The following is a 21,342-nucleotide window of genomic DNA, read 5'->3' on the forward strand; positions in this document are numbered from 1 at the left end:
AGCTTGACTTAGGCTCCACTCTCCAGCACCTATGAGTGTGCCATTTAACAGCCGAAGTGAGGAATTCTATTACTGTCAAAGTACAGCTGAAGGCTGAAGTTAAATTATGATATTTCAGAGCAGGGTCCCAGGAAGGGAAGCAAATAACAACAGATAATCAGACAACAGGCAGAGTTAACAAATGGCCAAAATCAAAGAACAGCTTTTATTGGCCAAAATAACCAAGAAACCATTTTCTTCCAATAAACAAAACAAAAATCTAACTGAAACAGTCTTTGCTAACAAAATGAAACACTAACAAACCCCACAGAAACTTGACTGTTTATGTTCATCCTCTGGAAACATTCCTCCTCCTAAGTAAGTTTGTTTTTCTCCTTACCACTACTGCACCACCAGAAGTAGGAGAAGGATGGTGAAACTCAAAGTCATTTAAGATGAGAACAAACACCCCGGGAGGTATGAGTCTTTCCATTTACATAAATGAAAGAGGCTGCTGGTGTTTGCAAGCATCTTACATGCAAAGTATCTGAAACTAGTAATTTCCCCTTTTCTGAAGATATAAACATTTTACTACATGAACTATAGTTTTTGAGTGTTTTGGGGTTTTTTTAATCCCAGGACACAGGTAGGTTGTTAAAACTCAAATGCTACCTGCAGTTTATCAGTTAACACTTCTCTATTCTGAAACCTTGGTAGTTAAAAAAAAAGTTGGGTACACCAAGTTCTCAAGGCAAACGATCATATTAAAACTCAACATTTACTCACATCAGTAAAAAAACTACCAGCCAGTGAAAGCAGATGTTTGAGACAACCTTGCTCTCCCTGGTAACAGAAATCTTGGAGGAAATGAAGAAACCAAAGAGAAAGAGAGAGAGATGTGCCCGGGTGCAATACACCAGTTCCAAAGGAGAAATTCTCAGGAATATTTTCACTAATTTCTCAATTAAGGGGGATACATTAACAGAAGCCATTTTAAAAGATCTGGTTAATAAACAGTTATGCAAATCTGTTCAACTTACTGACGTAGCTGAAAATTTAAGAAACAAAAAGGCAAAAAACCAAAATCAGTGTCTTAAAAAAACGTATAGGTATTTACACACTGTGTTTTTTAAAACATCACATGTATCTGCACTGAGCTGCGTGCTGCGCACACGCCTTTAGAGGTGTGTAAGCAGGGACAGCGGAAGCACATCACCACCAGAGCAGTGAAGCAACACTACAGAACTAATGAGAATTGCAGCTCATGGGAGTTACTGACTACTATTGCTGCTGTGCACAGATCGGCACTGTGTTTTGACGAGGAATTCCACTGGAAACAGAGTGCCTCCTGCCCTAATCTACACATGATTTTACAAAACATTTTGAGATCTAACACCCGTACTACACCTTTTGTAAGAAAATAGAGAGCAGCTTTCAGCTGCAGTTCTTCTAAACTACTGTAGGAAGGCTTCGCTAGCATGCCCCCTAAATTGGCAACCATCTGAGGTAATCAATGATGCTGTTAAAATGAGCATCCTTCATTTCTCTCCACCCGCACCAACTGTTGCCTCCTTATTGAGTCCTCTGATCGACAAGTCGTAAACCACTTCCTCAATTTTCTTGACATCATATTTCAGGCCATCGTAACGTTTCCTCAGGGAGTCATTCTTCAGGTTGAGGAGACGGAAGCCAGAATCCAGCTCGTTGATAAATGTTGAAATGCGGAGAGGGCGAGAATAGTCACCAGCCGTGACGCTGTTCACTGCCAGTCTGGCCTACAACAGGAAGACACACAGGAGAACATCAGCAGAGGAACCCACCCAAATCACATCACTATTCCCATCAGTTACTTTACCAAATAAAGCAGTTTTGTTCCAGGCAATCAGATTATTTATACTTGGATCTACCTTTTTGTTGACCATAATGCTGGATTTATCAATCAAGTGACTAGTTTAAATCTTAAAATACCAGTGAGGAACAACTCTGACATAGAGGCAGTTTTCTAGAAGTTCAGATCAAGGTATTGCGTATCTTAACTTCCAGGAAGAACTTGGGAAAGTTAGGAATTACTTTTGTTTTTAGGTCAGTTTCAATCCAAATATATGCACGAATATCTTCCTTACCAGCTCACTGGCAAGAGTTAATACACCAGAAAGATAGTCTTCAATGTCCAGGTGAAAGCCCCGCTCTCGATCAGCTTCAACTAAGATTAAAAACAGAGTCATAATCAGGTGGTACAGAACATGAGCAAAATCAGCAAGTTGAAATTGCATTTGCTTACTACAGCTAATTTGAAATATCAAATTTATGAAATAAAAGCCTTTTCCTGTATGTGATGTAATTACTGCCTCTTCTCAGTGTTTTGATTTAGCATCTCATACATCCTCAACTGGTGGTGCAACAGGTTATAATTGATCCAATGGAATAACTGAATTTACATTAAATATACATGAGAGACGTCTGTAGCTGTTTTTTAGAAAAATATTTTCCTTATTTTTTTTTTCAAATTCTTTGCTCTGGGAGGACACAATTCTCTTACAGCATAAGAATTTAATCTCTTTTCCACACTTTTTAAAACACCAAAAGCAAAAAGTGAGAAAAATAAGCTCTCATCTTTGTATTATTCTTTTGGTATATTTATGCAATTTGAATGAATAAATCTTCATTGATGAAGAATTTATTAATGAATAAATACTTTTGTTCACATCAGGTTTGCTGATTTCCACCTTCTAAAAGAATTTGTTGTTTACATAATGAAATCAAATACCAGATAAATTTTGGAACCTATTTCTTGGGAAGAAGTGATGTTCTGCTGTTTCCATGTACCTTTGAAAGCTACAACATCTAAAAACATCACAAGCTTTTTCTCTTCAGTTACAACATTAACTTACTCCCAAGTATTTCTGCAACAGCCTCTCGGGTCACTAACGTTTCCGACTCCAAGTAGACTACAAATGCTGCCAGAAACACCAACCGCTGAAGAACAAACCTCCAGTGCTCATGAAATCTGTTGAAGAAAACACCAAGTCAAGGTATAAATAAGTAACATCTATTACTGGAGCGTTAGGCAACAAGCATACATTATGTTTTCCACCTTTACGCATAGCACTTTGCAACATTTTTGGCTTATCAAAACGACACCAGCTTAAAGTCATCTCCTTGGTACTCCAGAACTTCACCCCCAGGATATTAGGCTTGACGCTCGCATTTGCTCGCACCTCTCACACACCTACTCAGTTCACAGAGTTTTTCAGGTTGTCGTGCTCACAAGACAACCAGGGCTTTCCCTCCCATCTTCCCTCAGCAGATTTGAGCTGACAAGATTCTCGTTCTTTGAAATGTTCTTGCTAGACACTGTCCCCTTCTGGCAGCAAACAAAACACAAAGGTGACAACTTCATTTAGCATCTGCAGTATCAAACAGCCATTTTGTGACAGATTTGGAGCTCTATTTTCAGAAATGCCCCAAACCTAACTTAACTGAAATTAATGGAGGAGCAAATGTACTGCTCTCAGAAACAGGGGCAGCTCCAACAGAACACCAATTTCTTAAACTTTGCTTTTTTAAAAACATTTCTCAGAAAAGAATTTTAGTGAAAAGTTATAAATAGAGTGGTTTGAGCAAAAGCATTTTGTATCTATGCTGAAAAGAACCTCACACTTCTCTACCATGATTTACTTTTCAATCATAAAGCAGCATTGGGCCCATAAACGTTTAAATCATTCTTCCGAAGTAATGATGCCAAATATGCCCAGGCAATTCCCATATCCAAGTCTGGCTGTGTGTGATCCTGCTCACCTGTAATACTGATCAGCAGGAAATTTGGTCTTCAGAGATTCCAGCTGTGTTCTCACTGTACTAAAGTGTTCACGAGCCTTCTGACATTTCTTTGGTACTGAAAAAGAAACAGCGCAACATTCAGTACTTGACAGAGAACAGCGTTTTGTAAACAGAGAGTTTTCTAGTGTAGACAGCACTATGCATGCTCCTTTGTTGTCCCAGATAGTCTACTGACATTCGAACCAATCTGAGAAATACTCATTGTCACAGCATGAGTCACACAGGTAGATGAGAAATACTCCCGAGTTTTGGGCTGTCTAATCTGCTCTAGTCCTTATTTTTGCATTTGAGACAAGATGCCCCAGTGTTATTTAAGAATCACTGCTAATCAGGACTAATAACTACTCCTATAAAACTTATATCACAGATGAAGAACCCATTCTGTAATGGGCACTGACAGAAGAAAACACTGGAAAGGTCACACAGCCTACAGGCCAAGAGGCAATGGGGGTACAAACGGACAAAGGCAGGAATGGAAGAACACAGAGTCAATGTGGTGTCTGCCTATGGATCAAACCAATGAGCAAAGGAGCCTGGCAACGTGCTGAGCAGGGTGACACACAAGCATTGCTGAAGGAGAGATGACAAGTAGAGATGGAGAAAGGCTGAAAAAGGCATCGAGTGTAAGACCTCATGTGAGGTAGCAGGGGGCAATTTCGTATGAGGGTCTGTAAATGTAGAAGAGCTGAGACTACGACAACAGATACTGTGGCGCAAGGAAGGGAGCCAGCCAGAGCGGTGACACAGTTAAAGCCCCATGCTACAAGCCCACCCAGGCAGCAGCGCTCTGGAGTGGCAGGGCTACGGGTGGCACTGCAGAAGGAAAGATGCAGCAGAGATCAGGCATGAGCTGGTAACATGACCTTCTGAGTTTTAGCTGTGTGGACACAGTAAGAGAAAGGGGTGGCCAGCTGGGCTGTACAGGTGTTAACGAGAAAAAAAATGTTCTGAAGAACATCCTACTGCAGTGGTTTAGAAGAAAAAGCAACAACCAGATCACAAGCAGCAGAACAGCACTGTGCACAGCAGCTGGCCCCAAAGAAAGCACACACACCAAGCAGCACTGCCAAACAACTCGTACAGTCAAAGGAAAAGCAACTTTCCTTTCACCATTTTAAAATGTTATGATTTTTTTTCTTATTGATCAAAGTTAGGTTAGATGATCTGCAACATCCCTTCAGGAAGCTACATTTCCTGCTTTAAACAATATATTTGAAGGAACTGGGTTTTAGCCTGTTCACAGTGTGTTATACCTCCGCAGAGAAATGGTCTCGTTTATGTACCATCCACTGCCACCTCCTGTTTATTGATATGAGTTACAGATACGTTGCACCCGCAGTACCAAGGCCCGACAGAACTAATCAAACCAGTACTTCTTAACTGCAGCCTTCTCAGAAATCCTGGTCATGACCCAAGGAAGGCAGAAGATCAACCTTGCAGGTTCTCCTGCATCTTGATGTATAGAACCTAGGATTATTTAAACAAGATGCATAGAAGCTAAATCTGAAAGCTGTGATGAATGATTTTTATCAAAAAAGCCCTAGTAGGAGTCACTTAAGTGTGTTTAAAAAACTTCTTTCGATTAAAAAACATAATTTCTGTTAAGAAAAAAAAGGCCACTTAAAAATAAAGGCTTCAGGAAGCAGAAAGTGAAAGAGCTCCGTGTGGCAGCCAGAATGAAAGAAATGTATGAAGCTCACTGACAGCTGCCCTTTGAACACCATCCTCAAACTATGGTGTCTGCCTCAGTCGTGTAAGCCATCACGTGGCAGCTGGGGACAGAGTAAGACATAAATTTGCATTTTGGCTTCTGCCAAAGGAACCTGTGACAAAAATAATCTTTACTGTAAAGTTTCAGACACCAGTGCCCAACAGAATGCACATAACCTCCCACTTCAAACTATTCTCATGCATTCTTGCATATCACCACTGATGTTTTGCTAAACTGAACATGACGTGTTTCATGAGCAAAGACATACTAAGCTGTCTCCAAAGACCCTACCTGTCACTCAGACTCATGTCAGCTAACAGCAGCCTACAGCACACGCTGCCCTTAACAGCTTTCTGAGCAGTTCTCAAACTCCATTTCGGACAGGGAACAGAGGAAGCTGAAAGAGGGATCCTCTAACGCCATTCCAGAGGCTGCCGGCCTGAGGCTCTGCTGGTTTTCTTTCCCTTCCCCACAGGTGAATAAAGGCTACAACTGAAAGTGCTTATCCCACAGCTAAACACAGTCTTATGCTCAGTGCAGGGAGAGACCGCAGAGAAGCCGGCATCGTGAAACAGCTGTTGTCTGCGGGTAGGTGGCTGCCCCACAGCAAAAGAGGTTAGATGAAAAACTCAACGAAAACAGGCTTAGCCAAGCAGTATTTTAAGCCCCGGGGAACAGAGGAAAGGCATTGTGCAGGATAACGTTTCAAATACTACTGACTCGTACAGTAAACTGCCCTCCATCGAACTTTCAACTATCTCTATCTAGTTCTATTAACAGAGCTCACACCACCCCTTACCCTTCTCTTCGGTAGGACCGATTGCTCGGCCTGGTGCAAATCCTTTCCCTGTTTTCACTGGCTCTCTGTTGTCTCCTTGAGTTTTCATCACTCCACCTCAATTGCTGATGCAAGAATAATTACAAAGCATCAACCAGCAGGCTATGGGAGAAAGTAAGTCATCTCCCACTTACTCTGGCACAAGAGACTGGGCACAAAAAGCGATACAGCTTCTGTTGGCAGCAGCGCCAGCTTAAACCATCCACAGCAATACAGCTGCGGTCACCAAGCATCGTTAGTTAGTCTGTCACTTGTGAACTTGTAGTAATTAATAGTAATTTTGCTTTTTTATTAATTAGTTATTAGTTTATGTAGTTTATAATTTAATATTTTTATAATTCAAGATAGTTTATTAATAGTGTTAATAGTTTTTTCTTGCATCTTGGAATAAACAAACATAAGGCTAAAAAAATCTTGATGCTACAAAGTCTAGCCAGATCTCTGTTGCAATGAATAATCCTCTCTTTCACAGTTACAAGAGTCATCGTTTATCTCTTTTGAATCTACTAAGGAAGAATCGTTGTAGTTTCTTAGTCAAAACGTGGTACTAACTCAACAAATGATGCTATAATAAGCCAAATAGCCATTTAAGTGCACTACACTGCAGAACTACGACCACTATAAAATAAAACTGTAGTCTAAATATGTGACATCTGACAAGTGCTAGTTAAGCCCCTAACAATCCTTCTGTTAACTGGCATTATATTGTTCTCCTGTAAACCTTTATTAATCTAAACCTTTATTGACTTTCTTTATTATGCTTGTAATTGATGACAAACTCACAGGTCTATTATCATGACTTAACTCCTAACCTATTAAGCATGTATTCATTATCTTTGGTATTACAAGAATTATAAGTTGAGCTTCCCCCCCACCCCCACGCCCATTATTTTTTTTTTATTTAACTGTTCCAAATCTCTTCTTAGACTCTGCAAGTTCCAGGACCAGCTCCCTCCCGGAATTAAAAATCAAGTGAAAATACAGAGCCAGACACAGGCCTCTACTATTAAATGCTGGAAAACAACCCCTGAAGTCAACACCCACGCAAAACAACTCTCACAACATCCACAGGTTTACTCAGCTTAGAAAAATGAGTATATGCTTGTGTAAATTAGCCAATTAGTAGTTCTAATTTTTATCACTGTTAGATTTCCTAAGTAGGTGGAAGTTGCACTTGCCAGCACAGGTCAAACCTCAGGTGTTGCACGTTGCTAAACACGTACCCTCTCAGAGGCCAGAGAAATCCCGGGCCTCCAGCTCCAGCACAAGTGTGCTGGTGAACATCATCAGGCTGATAACAACCAGTCAGCTCTGCAGGTGAATAAAACAGCACCTGGTGAGGTTCCTTCTTCTGTTTGCCTTCAGAGAGTGGCCTGCCAGATTTTTCCCCTTCGCAAATTCCTCTCAAGGGTTTCCACAAAAGTCAGAATGATTGCTTCTTCTCAGGAGATATTAATTGACTTGAAAAAATAGCTTTTAAGTCACATATTTAGGGAAAAAACCTGTTTATTCCAGTAGTTTCACCAGTAAGTCTAAAAACAGGGATTAGGGAGCAGAAAGAGCACGTTTGGCATCTAGATCTGTAGTACTATTGTTATGCCCTGGAGGAAATGGGTTGGACCAGAAGCATGATGTCAAACATCTTAAACAGCTTGGGATTGAAAGCATGGAACCAGGCTAGCTACAACCTGAACCTCAAAAATAGCAGAACAACTCCAGTTGTCACTCAAACATACATCAAGGACAACTCCTGCTTTATCAGCCTTTGCAAACTCCCTTTATGTTTTGGAACATTAAGCAGATTTTATATATGCACACGCACATAGGCAGTCTCATACAAATCAGACTAAAGCCCCACTTTCCCACACCATCCTGAACACCCCCCCGAGCATGACAGCTTTTTGGGAGGCGGGTGAAGAGATGAGGAAGTAGAGACAAAGGCCCAACAGGTCATGTCAGAATTAGAATATAAAAGTCTATATGCATGTCACATAGCGGGAAACCTATGAGCCAACTGAACAACCCAGAAAGCGAGCAGCTGTAAAACGAACACGCTCTTCTGCACTGAGACAGTGAAACACCAACCTGGGGAGGGGAGAAAGGGAAAGGACGGTGATTCCTGAGGACGAATGGCAGCTTTTGTACTTATCTGGCTTGAACCTCCCAGCTGCTCCCCCCCACGACCAGCAGCCTCCGAGAAGCCCACGCAGGAGGACGCCCCAGGAGCGCCCACGCGCGACTGAAACCTGGAAAAGGGGCGCCCGTGCCAGAAGGCCCCGCGTACCCCGGGGGGCACTTCCCCTTCCCCCCAGACGGCTTTTCCCCGCTCCGCCGGGGAAGGCGGGGCGGAGCGCGGCGCTACCGCCGGCTGCAGGCGGCCGTGCGGGACTCACTGTCCTGGAAGCCGGCTCCCTGGTGCACGCCCTGCAGCAGCGTGAGGATCTCCCGGGCCGTCTGCTCCAGCGCCTGCACCACCTTCCGGATCTCCTGCGGACACAGGGCGCCGTCAGGCAAGGCACCGCGCCCGCCCCCGACCCGCCCGGCCCCGCGCCCACCTCGCGGATGTCCTGGTCGGCGGTGAGGACGCCCTGCAGCGCGATGAACATGTCGCTCACCGACATGGTGCCCGCCGCCGCCTCCCGCCTCTGGGGCCTCCCGCGCCCGCAGAGGGCCTTCTGTGCCGCCGGCGCGACGGCTGCCCCGCGTACTGCCTGACGGCGCCGCGCCGGGCTGCCCCGCGCAGTGCCTGAGCGGCCGGAGGAGCCAGGGGATGGCGAAGGGGGCGGCGCGGGCGGGCACCCGTGGGAGCAGCTCGCCCCGGGGCGAGGGGGGGGTGGGTGGGTGGGGGGGTGTCCTTGTTTCAGAACCGCCCCCCGCCCGGTGCGGCGGGGCTGGGCCCAGTCAGGCCACCGCCCCGGCCGGCCGCGCGAGGGCCCCGCCGCCTGGTGACGGCGCTGCGTTGCTACGTGACGTCGTGCGGGGTGGGGGTTCGGTCGGCAGCGCCGTGCCCCGTTGCTAGGAGACAGCACCCCGCTGCTCTGCGCCTGCGCGCCCTTGCCGCCGCGCGACACCGCGTGCGAGGGGAGTGACGCGCTTCCGGCGGTGGCGGGGAGCGCAGCATGGCGGCGGCGGCGGCTGAGGTCGTGTCGGCGGAGGTGCCCGCACCCGCACCCACGGCGTCGTTCCTGGCCTTGGAGCCGCGGCTGCAGCGCGAGTTCCAGCAGAAGGTGCAGCGGGTCCGCAACAAACGGGCGGCCAAGGTGAGCGGGGCCCTCTCCCGGGGCGGGGGCGGCCTGGCCTGGCCGGGCCTGGCCTGACGCGGTTCTCTGTGCCCCGCAGGAGGAGCTGACGCCGGGCGTGGTGTACGTGGGGCACCTCCCGCGGGGGCTCTGCGAGCCGCAGATCTACGAGTACTTCGAGCAGTTCGGGACGGTGACGCGGCTCCGGCTCTCGAGGAGTAAGAAGGTAAAGCACCGCGCCGGCCCGGCCCCGCCCCGGCCGCTGGGTCTCCGCCCCTCGCGGAGAGACCGGGAGGCTTCTGAACCTGGCAGTTTGCTTCCTGCTGTTACTGCTGGTGAAGTGCCTGAGACAAAGCAGTGCGTTCGCAGACCACAGCCTTAGGTTGGGCCGTGCAACCTCTTTGAGCCTGTGCCACGCCTTCCTTGCGCAAGCTGCCGATTTGGTGAATGAGCAGAGTTAACTCCTTCCCGAGGTGTCTTCAGCAGCTCCGTGCGTCGTTGCCCGTCTGCCTGGTGCTCTGCCTTCGGTGCGCACCACGTGGAAAACTGTGGCAGTTTCATCAGTGGGCAAAGGGGGGCACCGTGCTTAAATTGCTTGTCTTAGAAATCATACTTCCAAAACGAGTATCAGGCTGATAGACAGCATATGAGGCGTTGCCTCTGGACTGCAAATAGGCAGTTTTAGCAACAGTTAATGTAGCCCCTTTTTTCCATAAGTAAATACGCTTATGTGAGAAGTGTTGCCAGAACACAGTAATTCAAGGTAGAACATGAAGCATCATAGAAAAGACTCCGTTTTAGCTTTCTTGGTGCTTTGTGCTCAATGAGTTTGACAACTTCTTGTTTCTGGATTTATCATCGCATTACAATATTGCTATGTAAGCTTGTTAACAGCAACAGAACAACGGCAATGCAGGACAGCTTTTTTTTTAACAAATAGGTATTGGTGAGCAGTTTGTTTCATATGCAAATATATATTTACGAATAATGTCTTACCAATTTAGGACTAAATCTAGTGCTTTTCATGATTGCGCTGAACTTTATGAAATCACTTATGTTTAGCTGAGAATGGGCTATGACTTCAGAAACATAAAATAATTTTAATTTAGTTCTTCAGTTATTGAAGCATAGTTTCAGACTTCTTTCTGTCATTGTCTGCAGACTGGAGGTAGCAAAGGCTACGGATTTATTGAGTTTGAGTCCGATGATGTGGCTAAGATCGTTGCAGACACAATGAACAACTACCTGTTTTCTGAAAGACTGCTAAAGTGTAAGTATAAGCTGAAGTGTCAGTCCTCTAACATGCAAAGGAAATTAATAGTTATTTGTGTTATTTTTTTGGTCTGTTTGGAGAATTTGGGTTTTTTTAAATGAAGTTTTGTCCCAAAAGGATTTTCTGTGAGGCTGAGCTTTTCTTGCTTTTTTTCACGTGTAAGGAACATCCCCAGCACCCTTTTGTTCACTACGACTTTTTTTTTCCTTTAGGCTGATAATGCTTTTGTAATTGTGTGACAAGAAACCTCAGGGAGTGGTGGGGCTTGCTGTAGAGACAGTTCCTTTAACGTGTAAATTCTTTGTCATTTATAACTGTTGCAGCTGCTGTCTGTGTAGTTAGACATAAGGGGCTTTTTTGATTAAAAGATCAATGAAATTAGCAAGTTTCTCAGACATGATGATAGCAACACTTGCTTTGTAAAGGATTATGAGCTATGTATGCATCAACTTTTGAAAAACAAGTTTCTCTGTTTTCTGGGTGAAACTGAAAAAGTGGTTTTTTTCTTCCATCCATCCATTATCAACTCTGTTACTAATGAGTATTTCGTTGCTTTCCATTTTCTCTGTTCATAAAATGCTGTACTAGTGCTCTGCCGTAGCAGTGGATAATGTAACGAGAACTGAGTAGGGTTATGTGAGTACATTTGGTGAGAAGGGTAGCTCTGCTATAACTTGATGCTGTATGTTTATGGTACAGGTCAGTTCATGCCTCCTGAAAGGGTCCATGAAAACCTCTTCAAAAACAGTAACAGAATATTTCTGAAGCCTTCTCAGCCAGCAGTCAGGCGGTACAATAAGATACGTTCGCTCGTTCAGAAGGCAAAGATGACAAAGCGACTGCTACGAAAGGAGAAACTTTTGCGGAAGAGGCTGGCTGAAAAGGGGATCAATTATGACTTCCCGGGATTTGTAAGTTTGGCATTGTTTCAATGAGTGTTTTATGCAAACATGTTTTTAGAGTTATGCTAAATACAAGAAAATCATGTGTTTTGTGTGGAACTGGTAAAAGAGCTGGAGCACCAGGGAGACTTGCTTGCATTAAGAACTGTATAGAAGCTCCTGGAACTTAGTGTAGTGCTGTTGCTGGTTTGTACTATATGTATGCGTGGGTTTACCTTTGGAGAAGTAAATAAGTAACGGCAAAGGGAAGATGTTTCTTTTCTGCTGTTAGTATAAACAGTTGGATATCCTGTGGTTTTCATATTTGTCTGTAGATCACAGAAGAGCAACAGGTCTTTTCCAAAGCCCTGTGGGGGGCTGTGGCAGGGTGGGTATTTGAAGGCAGGTCCCAAGACTAGAGCTTCCATCCTTAGACCTTGCCTAAGCTAACCGAGCATATTGCTCATTTGCAGAGTGCTTGGGTGAAGTACTTCAATTTTAAGCAATACTGTTTAACGCAGTATTTTTTTTTAAATGCACAGTAGCAGCTTTTCTTACGTTGGTTTGGGTGGTTTTGTTCAAACCAGGTCACCTCTGTGGCACTGTAAGTCATTTTATTAACTCAAACCTAATTGCTGTAGCAAAGATTTTGTAGTTATGAAGCAAAGAAACCTATAGACTGTTAAGTGACTATTTGCATCTTCACACAAGGAACTTTGTAGTGATCCACCTGATCTGTCTTGCTTCCTAGGCTTCGCAGGAGCTTGCCATAAAAAGAAAAAAAATTAAAACATCCAAGAAGTCAAAACTGAATGTTTCTTTGAGCAGCCAGGTAAGACCAAAGAGTCCTGGTGGTGCCCAACACCACGCCCCACCATTCACATTGGGGCAAATCTTTCAAGTCTGCAACTGCTTTCTTCATGTTGATTTCAACACCTGAACACCTTGATATTGTTTACATGAGAGATTTTTGTGCCAAAATAGTTCCTTTGAGATGTATTAACACTCTTAAATGGGGGAGGGTGGTTGGATCTTCTCAATTCTTTCTCCTGTGGGAATATTTAGCAGCAAAGGCTTCTGCTCAGCATGTTGTAATGAGCAGCGCTTTTCCCGAGGTGCATCCAGCAGTGTGTCTGTCTGTTGTCAGCCTCTGCTGTTCAGCGCTAACTTGAGGCAGGGGAAACGCAGGGTGCTGCGGACAGTCACCTATACACCACCTACATCTGTGCTTCAAACTGGTATGAAATGATCATCTGCCTGGCATCCTTCTGTTGGTCTGCACTACGTTATAATACCAGCCTGCTTTGACAAAAAGGAAGTTGAACCGTTAATACAGTCTAGTGCTGTCTGTCCCCATTTACATACTCTGCTGTCCCTCCTCCCTCGTGCTCTCCAGGCATGGTATTCCAGTATTTTGAAAACTAATGCCAGCTAAAACTAGCAGTAGAATGAAAGGAAAGCTCAGGTCATCAGGACTGAGATTTGGGGCACTGACAGTCTGAAAAGTCTGTCAGGTATTAGCATTTCTGTTTTGTTTAATCACTGTTGTGAGTTTGGTTTTGGGGTTTTTTTTAACGTTACTGGATTTACTTGTGATAATTGGGACAGGGCTGGTTGTGAGGAAGACAGCATAACTCATACATGCAGTCAACTGAGTTCCAAGAACTTGCTGAGATAATGAAGGTGGGATGTTTTAGCTCTGCTGTGGGCTTGAATGTGGCATTTCTGTATGCCAGTCTCAAATACACGTTTTTTTTCTTCTCTAATTCTTTTCCTGTTGGCTTTCTTAGTGCTTCGAGTCAGGAAATATAAAGTTTAGAATGCAAATGTGTATAATGACATGTTAGAAAATGTGAATTAATTTACATTTGCCTTTCATGTATACTTTTTTTGAAATGACACTTTTGTCTGAAGAAATACTATCTACAAAAATAGCTAGTTATAAAAGGAAAAAAATTTGCCTTAACATGTGGAAGTTCTGAAGGAGAGCTGGACTGAGGTGCCTTGTGGTACCACAGAGGCAGTGACAACTTCCTCTGGCAGACGCTTTGCAATGAAACGTGTTTTTCTGATCTCTTCAGGATCCTACTCCAGTTTGTACTCCAGCAGTGCTCGAGCGCCGGAAAGCTTCCCAGGCAGACGATGACACAGAGGACAATGAAATAACTCTCCGACTGCCCCCTGCCAGTGTTAAGAATGCTGTGCAGAGACCAAAGAAGCAGCCAAGAAAAAGACCAAACCTGAAGAAACAGAAATAGACTTAAAATTTTGATGGCTGTAGCCATGTTTTTCCTCAACTCAAAAACTGGCGAGGTGGAGCTTCTAGTGGTTCTGCTGCCTTGGCTCAGTTCGTCTTGACTAGACTGTTTCAGTCTTTCCTAGGCAAGGAATCTATTCACCAATCCTTTCCCTCCTGTTTAGCCATCAGGGGACCTATGGTCTTCTCTGCCTTTGAAGATACTCTTGACTTTGTTCTCACAAGTGCCCGTGCTGTGACATGCCTACAGTCGTGCCAGAACTTCAGTTAATTCTGTAACTTGTCTCTAGCGCTCACTGTTTTGAAAGAAAATGTGAGGCTGTCCGTTCAGAACTTGCTGATGTGGGCTGTATCTTTTATAATTAATGACTGGTTATAAAAAAAAAAATTAACCATTTTTCAACCATGTTGGCTCTTGGTGGTGGTTCTTCTGGTTAACTGAATGTCTGTGTTTCATGCGAGTTCTCACATAGTTAGACCAGTAGAGGGTGAGGGATTGTTTTCCCCAAGGAAGACATACCTTGAATTTCATCTCCTGTTTGTGATCAGTCAACATCTGCCTGTGCTGTCCAGGGCAGAAGCAGAATACCACGCTGCCTGAGCAAGCCAGTGCCTTTCAACTCTGCCTTCAGCAGTGCCTGGGAAACTCAGCTTTTGCCAGGATGTGGAGTGGTTGCAGAGGACTTGTAAAGGACTGGGATTAGGAAGGTGGTAAGAGACAGAGGAAGACTGCTGAAATCACTCACATCTAAGATTCCCATTCTTTTCCCTACACAGGCAAAAGATTTGTGTTTGAGGGTGTACCCTACTGTGGAGGACGTAGGGTGACTGTTCTGTTGGCTGGTGGCCTAGCCAGAGTCACAGCTACGCTTTCGTTCCTCACACACTTGTGTAAAAGTCATTTCAAGCTGCAGAGGTCCCAGTCGTGCACGTACTGATGTAACTGCTTTACCTCTGGGCTTACCAGGCAAAGGTAACTTGCTAATTCTCAGGGGTTTTGTGTGCCATAAACATGCTGTTGTCTGGTTCAGAAAATGTTAAAGGACCTGCAAAGTGTGGCTGCTTTTAGAGGTACTTCTTGCTGAACTGTGGAGAGGAGCAAATGCTGACAACTAGCTTATGTGCAACTGTTCTCAGAGTGAGCAAGGCTTTTTGAGAAGATGCATCAGTAATCACAGCAGTGTGGGTTGTATTAGGAGTTCTGTTGTCCTTTTGGCCCTGCAGCACCTTGTCCCTGTATTTTAGTTTCACTGCCTGCATGAAACAAGGATATCTTCTGCTTCATGGGGTGATAAACACATTGCAATATTGTAATAAGCATCTGGGTGGGTGAACCAGGAATGGGAAGACAGGGGTTTGTCACCAGCAGTACAAGTTCAGACAACTGAGTAGTTTTTTGTTGTGCATCAAGATTTATTATTGTTCCAGTGTAACCTGTCATAGCTGACTGCAGATACCCACTTCTGTTTGAAGATGCAGTTTGACTGTGCAACTAGAATTTGGTTTTTATTGCAAATCTCAGACTTGCAGAAATTCAGTTTGGGTTTTGTGGCATGTACCTGGCCTCGATCTTCTATTGTCTGTGATGAAATTCTACTGCTGTTGGCTGTAGGTCAGGCTTGGCAGAAGATTTCAGAGGAAAGCCCAGGTGATAATAACTGGCTGCTCAGGTAGGTGGCTGGCACTAATTCCTTGGCTGTTTTAAGACTTGGACTCTGGGCAGAGGAGAAGAGATCTGAACCATTGGCCAGGCTAATTCTTTCCTATCTGGCCTGATCGCTTGAATAATCATGTGATCATAATGACATTCTTTCAGTGAATAAAATAATATCATTCTCCTTTGTCGCTCTAAACTGTTGGGGAAGCCACTTGGATGAGTGTGTCTTTATATTCAATACTTGTCATCTCAGGCATGCTAGGGAAATCTGTTGACCAGCTTGATGGTCACCAGCAGTCCTTGCCTTTTAGTAGCAGTGTTGCTGCATACATCTGCAGGCTTTCTTATGAAACAGGCAGTGTTTACACCTCAAAGCCCTGGAAAATACATCCTCAGCTAAGGTTTGAGATAAACGTGATCAGTGGTTGGCAGAAATTGCTTACCTGTTAGTAACTGACATACAGCTCTGAAAAAACATTTCTACCTCTACTTCATACAGCAGAGAGCAGCAGAAGAGAAGCAAAATGCATCTGCCCATTTTCCTAACTTTGTGTTGTGCAAATAAAGATGTCTGTTGGATCAAGATGAACTAGAAATTTGGCTGCACTTTGTCCTGCCTGGAGCTGAGTCTCTGGGACGCAGGCTGACACTGGGAGGCAGCACGCCTCAGTCGTGGGGACACACGCCGCCCTCTGACAAATGCAGCACAAGGTTTCCTGGGAAATGACCTCCCGGATTTATAATGAAACCTGTCTAGTCCAGGGAGTTTGGAGTGACTGGCAGCACTGGTGTGACTAATGCATCTCTAATATGATTTAAGAATACGGGAGAAACCTGGTATGGATCTGACTCAAATGTGCCCGTTTCTTTGGTGCTGCCACAAATACTCCTTGCAAGGCTGTTGATAAACTTAATTTATCTAGACTAATTTATGCAGTGCAGTTCCATGTGCACCGAAGCTTGAGCAGCTCCCTTCCTGTGCCTCCCATTCCAACCCCTTGGCCCGCGTTTTGAACCGGGAGTTGCTTTCTTCCTCCTCGGCTTCTGTTACTGTGGTTCTCTCTGTGCCCGATGTTCTCCCGCTGCCTGGAAGCCTTGTGTCTTCTTGCTGCTTTCTTCCGTGTTTGACTCTATGGCTTCTTTTCATGCTGCTTGCCGTGCCTGGGCTATCCTGTCAAGCTGCATGAGCTTCTAGGAACTTACGCTTCTGCAAATCTCTTGGAGAGGTTTGTGCCTTTCAGCTAGCACCCTGGTTGCTGCTTGCTTTCCATATTCGCATGGCAGTGTGAGCTGGGAAGACAAAGCTGTGCTTACAATAAGGTTTGCTTCCTGCTGTAATTTTCCTTTCCCTTCCTTTTGTTTATTGGTCTTCCTTCAATTGAGATCAGCTTAGATGGGAAATCTGAAATGCAAGGAACCAAATTCTGTGTTGTTTGAGTAAAGCACAACAATACCCAGGCTACAGCAAGGAACTCTCAGCAGAAGGGTAGCTTTTCTTGGTGATAGTTTCTGTTTTTAGGCTGCCTGTGTTATTAATACACTGCTGTCCTGGGAGATGTACATAAGCAGAAATTCAGACACCTGATACTTGCCAAACATAGTTTCCGTAGCAAGTGGACAGATGTGCTGTGTCATGAGTTATGCCTCAGTCGTTGCACTGATTTTTATTTCTCGGCTCTCCAGTCATTTATTCATTCATCTTGAACAAACACAAACCTCCTGGCCGCTGCTTTTGGGGCAGGCTGTGAGTTGTTTTTACTGGGCTGCTAACAGTGTTGGGACTTTGGTTTCAAGGCATAACTTGCAAGCTCTCTGCCTTTGTGTAATGAGTGACTTTGTGGAGCTGGTTTACTGAACACCTATGTATGTAGTACCATTTTCAAGCTTCAGAAACACTTAGGTGCTAGCAAAGTCTGCTAATTTATGCTTGTTTATTCCGATTTCTCTGTTGTGCAGGAAGGGGAGCTGGGCTTAGGAGTGCACAGCATTTCCCAGTACACAAAGCACTGGAAGTGCAACAACACTGGAAGGGGTCTGGAGCACAAGTCTTATGAGGATTGGCTGAGGGAACTGGGGTTGTTTATCCTGGAGAAGAGGAGGCTGAGGGGAGACCTCATCGCTCTCTACAATTACCTGAAAGAGGGTTGCAGAGAGGTGGGTGTTGGTCTCTTCTCCCAAGTGTCTAGCGACAGGACAAGAGGAAATGGCCTCCAGTTGCGCCAGGGGAGGTTTCGGCTGGATAGTAGGAAAAATTTCTTTATTGGGAGAGTGGTAAAGAATTGGAACAGGCTGCCCAGGGAAGTGGTGGAGTCACCATCACTGGAGGTGTTCAAGGAACGTGTGGACGTGGCATTGTGGGACATGGTTTAGTGGGCATGGTGGTGTTGGGTTGATGGTTGGACTTGATGATCTTACACGTCTTTTCCAACCTTAATGATTCTGTGATTCTGTGAAGTAAAAGAGGAATGGGGTGGGGTGGGGAGAGAAAAGCAGAATTGGCTGCAAAATAGAGGGGAGAAAGGAATGATGAAGCCAATGCTCACCTCTGGAGAAAAAGGCGTTGGTGAATTTGGCAGTGTTAGACTGCTTGAAATTAAGGATGCAGTTTGATGTTTTTCTTACTTGTTTTGCCTGTTAGATGTGCTGTGGGATGCCCAGGCTGCACAGTGAGTCGGGAGCATGCTGCAAACTGTGGTCCGAGTACTAGTGTTTGCTCATGATCCCTGAGTGGAGGAGGAGAGCAGGCTGGACAAGTGCCACTTGCTCTTGCCAGTAACAAGCCTGTTTGCTTGCATACCTGGCTTTTGAAATGGCTGCAGCCCTGAGGAGCAAGGCTAAAACCTGTCTGCAAATAGCTCATGGTGCAAGGGAGGATTTGTGCATGGCTCTGAGGGATGGCATCCTCTCCTCTCCATGTAAAGCACCAGTGAGTCAGAGGGTAGCTCTAGCAAATCCTTCCTCTCCCAGTTTTCCCTTCAGAGTGCTGGGGTGTTTGGTTCTCCCTTTGCCAGTGAAATGCAACCGGCCAGGGTAGGGCTGTGTTGAGTGAGGTGCTATGCACATCCATGCCCTGGGCAGGGTGTTGAGGTGAAAGCCAGGCAAGCGGGTAACAGGAGTACGGTGAATGTGATCTCCATTAGGTGTTTTCCAGGAATATCCGTGAGTCCTCCTCTTGGACCAGACTCCTTCGTTGTCCAAGATGCTGTTCAAACACATCCTGTTTACCAGAGTTTACAATCTAACCCACAGCGTCTTGAAATGTCCAACTCCAGGCAGCAATAATCTGCACCTTCTTGGCCAGAGATGCATGGGGGACCACCCTGGAGTGCTGCTGGAACGGAGGTGGTGGGGAGGGCCATTCTGTGCATCAGGCTGCTGCCTGGCACTGCTAATCCAGGCACATCCCTCCCTGCCCAAAGCCAGCAGCTGTCAGAGCAACCTGAGGAAATTGTTAACTGCATGAGTGAGAATTGCTAAAGTGAAACATTTTCTCCCATGCAGGGTGCAGCAAGGCCTCTCACCCCTTCTCTCACCCAGCATTAATTAAGCATATGGCAGGGACAGAGATGCTGGCTGTCCTGGGAGGCTTGGACTAGTTAAGCCCCTGAGTGTCTGTGGCCAGTTACTGTGTGGATCTCCTGTGCTGGGAAAGGATAAGCTCCAGAGAAGCTCCTCCAGAAGTCTTGGCTCCAATCAGGGAAGAAAATGCTGCATTTTAATTTTCTTCAAATGTGGTGTTGAAGAGAGCAGGCAGGATTGTGAGGATGAATGCTGCAGGACTTTGAGACAGCAAGATGTGTGTCCACAGTGAGCAGTGAGCACTGGGGTCATGTCCTTTCCATGGCCACACATTTCACCCTACCTTTGACCCATCACGTGGAGTCTAGGGCCTGGCCTGGATTTGAAACTTGTTGTTTTAAAGAACAGGGAGGAGAAAAACAAACTGATTTTTAGGATAGTGATTCTGGAAAGCCCGTTGTTTTTTCTGTGCATTTTTCCAGTGCTGGCTGAGAGGAGGGCTTGGTGAGCAGGTACAGACCTGGAAATCAGGCTGCTTGCTCCGCAGTGTGGCATTGCTACCGGTTTCCTGTAAGTGCTTGCACAAACCCCCAGCTTGCATGTGTTTTGGGTTCTTTAAAACAAGCAGGGAAGTAGAGTTACTTCTCTCAGGGTGGCTTCGCAAGGCTGAAAGTGTTGCACCATTTTGAGAGTGAAGGCAGTACCTTGCCTCTCTTGTCTTGCTTGCTGGGTGTACTCAGTTACTGTTTCTTGCCAGCATGCCCTGCAGAAGGCAGTCACGCAGTGGGGAGTGAGCAGGGGTCTGTGCCAGTTGCACAGCAGCAGCACAGCTGCTTTGTCGCCTGCAGCATTTTTATTTCTGTTGATGGAGAGCTGGAAGGGATCCGGTATGACTTTCAGGTGCTGGGCTGCGTTTGCAGGTCTGCTTGTTAGAAGGACAGGGTTCATCTGCCCAGAAGCGATGGGCGTAGGAAATGTAAGACAAATCTACAAAGCTTTTCCCTCAGCTATCCCACACAAAGACGTTTGTGGTTTATTAGCTGAATAATGCTTAAAGTGCATTCTGTTGAATTGTATCCTGAAAAACAAAACTATCTGGGTTTGTTGCTGCTGGAGCTCCCAGAGCTTTGTGACTGGGCTGGCAGGAGCTATGCAAGTGCGAAGGACTAGTTTCAGAGGCAGTATGGATTCTCCTAAGGCAAACCTGTCCATTGGTGTAACGTCAATCCAGCCACATCAGATGAATCACAACCCAGGTTTTTATCCTGAGAACTACTAGCTCAGCCTTTTTTCCCCATCAGCTCATAATTTTACAAGATGAAATCCTGCCATGTTAATATGTAGTATAGATTCAATCAGTCGGTTGTAAGAATCATTTGGAGTCGGTGATTTGGACAGTTGGTTTTGAGTAGGCTGCCAGTACATGTTTGCTGTGTTGCTGTTCAATGTCAGCCTTCCTGTTGCATTTTGTAAGAGCTTCCATTAATTTCACTAGAAATCTGCATTTGGGGTGAAGGGTGACCTAATCTTTAAAAAGGATCTTAATCCACTTAGCCTCTCTTGCAAAGCTCAGCATTTTTTCCTTGTCAGGAGCAGACTGCATTCCTAACCTTGATGTGTCACTTTCCACTTGGCTTAATATTTGGGTGAGGATAAAAAGGAAATGTTTTTCAAAGATTAAAAGAATCCATGCTGCCAAGGTATGTGCATGTGTGATGTGCAAGTATAAAAAAGGAGATAGGAGCATAATTGTAAGTGTTTGGGTGGTGGAAAAAAGATAAAATAACACCAGCAGATGACTATAGATAACAAGAACAGGAAGAGGTAAATCTATTTGAAAGAGTGTAAATGGGGAATTATGAGGGAAGAGGAAATGGGGCTGAAATGTAGTTTAATGTAAATTTAAGTGCAAGACAAAAATAGGACTCCTGTTAGTTTGACCTGTAAATGTCTCTTCCCTGAGGGCAGTCAGGAAAAATACAGTCTCCAGTGCAAATAGGAGACCTAGTGCCTATGCCTTGTAAGACTGGAGACCTTCTTCCAGGCTACTGCATTAAATCTAGCTTGGGTCAGAAAGGGTGGAAAGCTGTTGCCAGGAGTCTGTGTGCAGTTTTGGGGGGTTTCAGCTCAGACTCCAAGCACAACACA

At 45.2% G+C, this 21,342-nt stretch overlaps 2 protein-coding genes across 2 annotated transcripts; one reads left to right on the top strand and one right to left on the bottom strand.

The window, feature by feature from the left end:
* Positions 1-209: 209 nt before the first annotated feature.
* TSN (translin) lies at positions 210-8,991 on the bottom strand. Its single transcript, XM_059820506.1, has 6 exons — positions 8,924-8,991; positions 8,762-8,855; positions 3,778-3,874; positions 2,871-2,986; positions 2,103-2,182; positions 210-1,754 (listed from the first exon to the last, which is right to left on the bottom strand). Exons 1-6 carry the CDS (start codon positions 8,987-8,989, stop codon positions 1,518-1,520), a joined length of 690 nt encoding a protein of 229 aa, XP_059676489.1. The 5' UTR covers positions 8,990-8,991; the 3' UTR covers positions 210-1,517.
* A 496-nt stretch (positions 8,992-9,487) lies between these two features.
* NIFK (nucleolar protein interacting with the FHA domain of MKI67) lies at positions 9,488-14,413 on the top strand. Its single transcript, XM_059820522.1, has 6 exons — positions 9,488-9,628; positions 9,708-9,833; positions 10,769-10,877; positions 11,580-11,791; positions 12,513-12,593; positions 13,843-14,413. The coding sequence occupies exons 1-6, from the start codon at positions 9,488-9,490 to the stop codon at positions 14,017-14,019; spliced, it is 846 nt and encodes a 281-aa protein (XP_059676505.1). The 3' UTR covers positions 14,020-14,413.
* Positions 14,414-21,342: the final 6,929 nt, after the last annotated feature.

This window comes from Gavia stellata, chromosome 8 (assembly GCF_030936135.1).
Source record: "Gavia stellata isolate bGavSte3 chromosome 8, bGavSte3.hap2, whole genome shotgun sequence".
In the NCBI taxonomy this organism is placed as follows: domain Eukaryota; kingdom Metazoa; phylum Chordata; class Aves; order Gaviiformes; family Gaviidae; genus Gavia; species Gavia stellata.

Bases quoted from the DNA above. Each gene is read 5' to 3' on its own strand.
- TSN (XM_059820506.1), bottom strand. From the start codon at position 8,989: ATGTCGGTGAGCGACATGTTCATCGCGCTGCAGGGCGTCCTCACCGCC. The intron at 2,987-3,777 runs GTGAGCAGGATC...TTTCTTCAACAG, and splicing joins CCTGCTGATCAGTATTACAG to ATTTCATGAGCACTGGAGGT. The intron at 2,183-2,870 runs GTAAGTTAATGT...TTTTAATCTTAG, and splicing joins TGTTGCAGAAATACTTGGGA to TTGAAGCTGATCGAGAGCGG.
- NIFK (XM_059820522.1), top strand. From the start codon at position 9,488: ATGGCGGCGGCGGCGGCTGAGGTCGTGTCGGCGGAGGTGCCCGCACCC. The intron at 9,629-9,707 runs GTGAGCGGGGCC...TGTGCCCCGCAG, and splicing joins GCAACAAACGGGCGGCCAAG to GAGGAGCTGACGCCGGGCGT. The intron at 11,792-12,512 runs GTAAGTTTGGCA...CTTGCTTCCTAG, and splicing joins ATTATGACTTCCCGGGATTT to GCTTCGCAGGAGCTTGCCAT.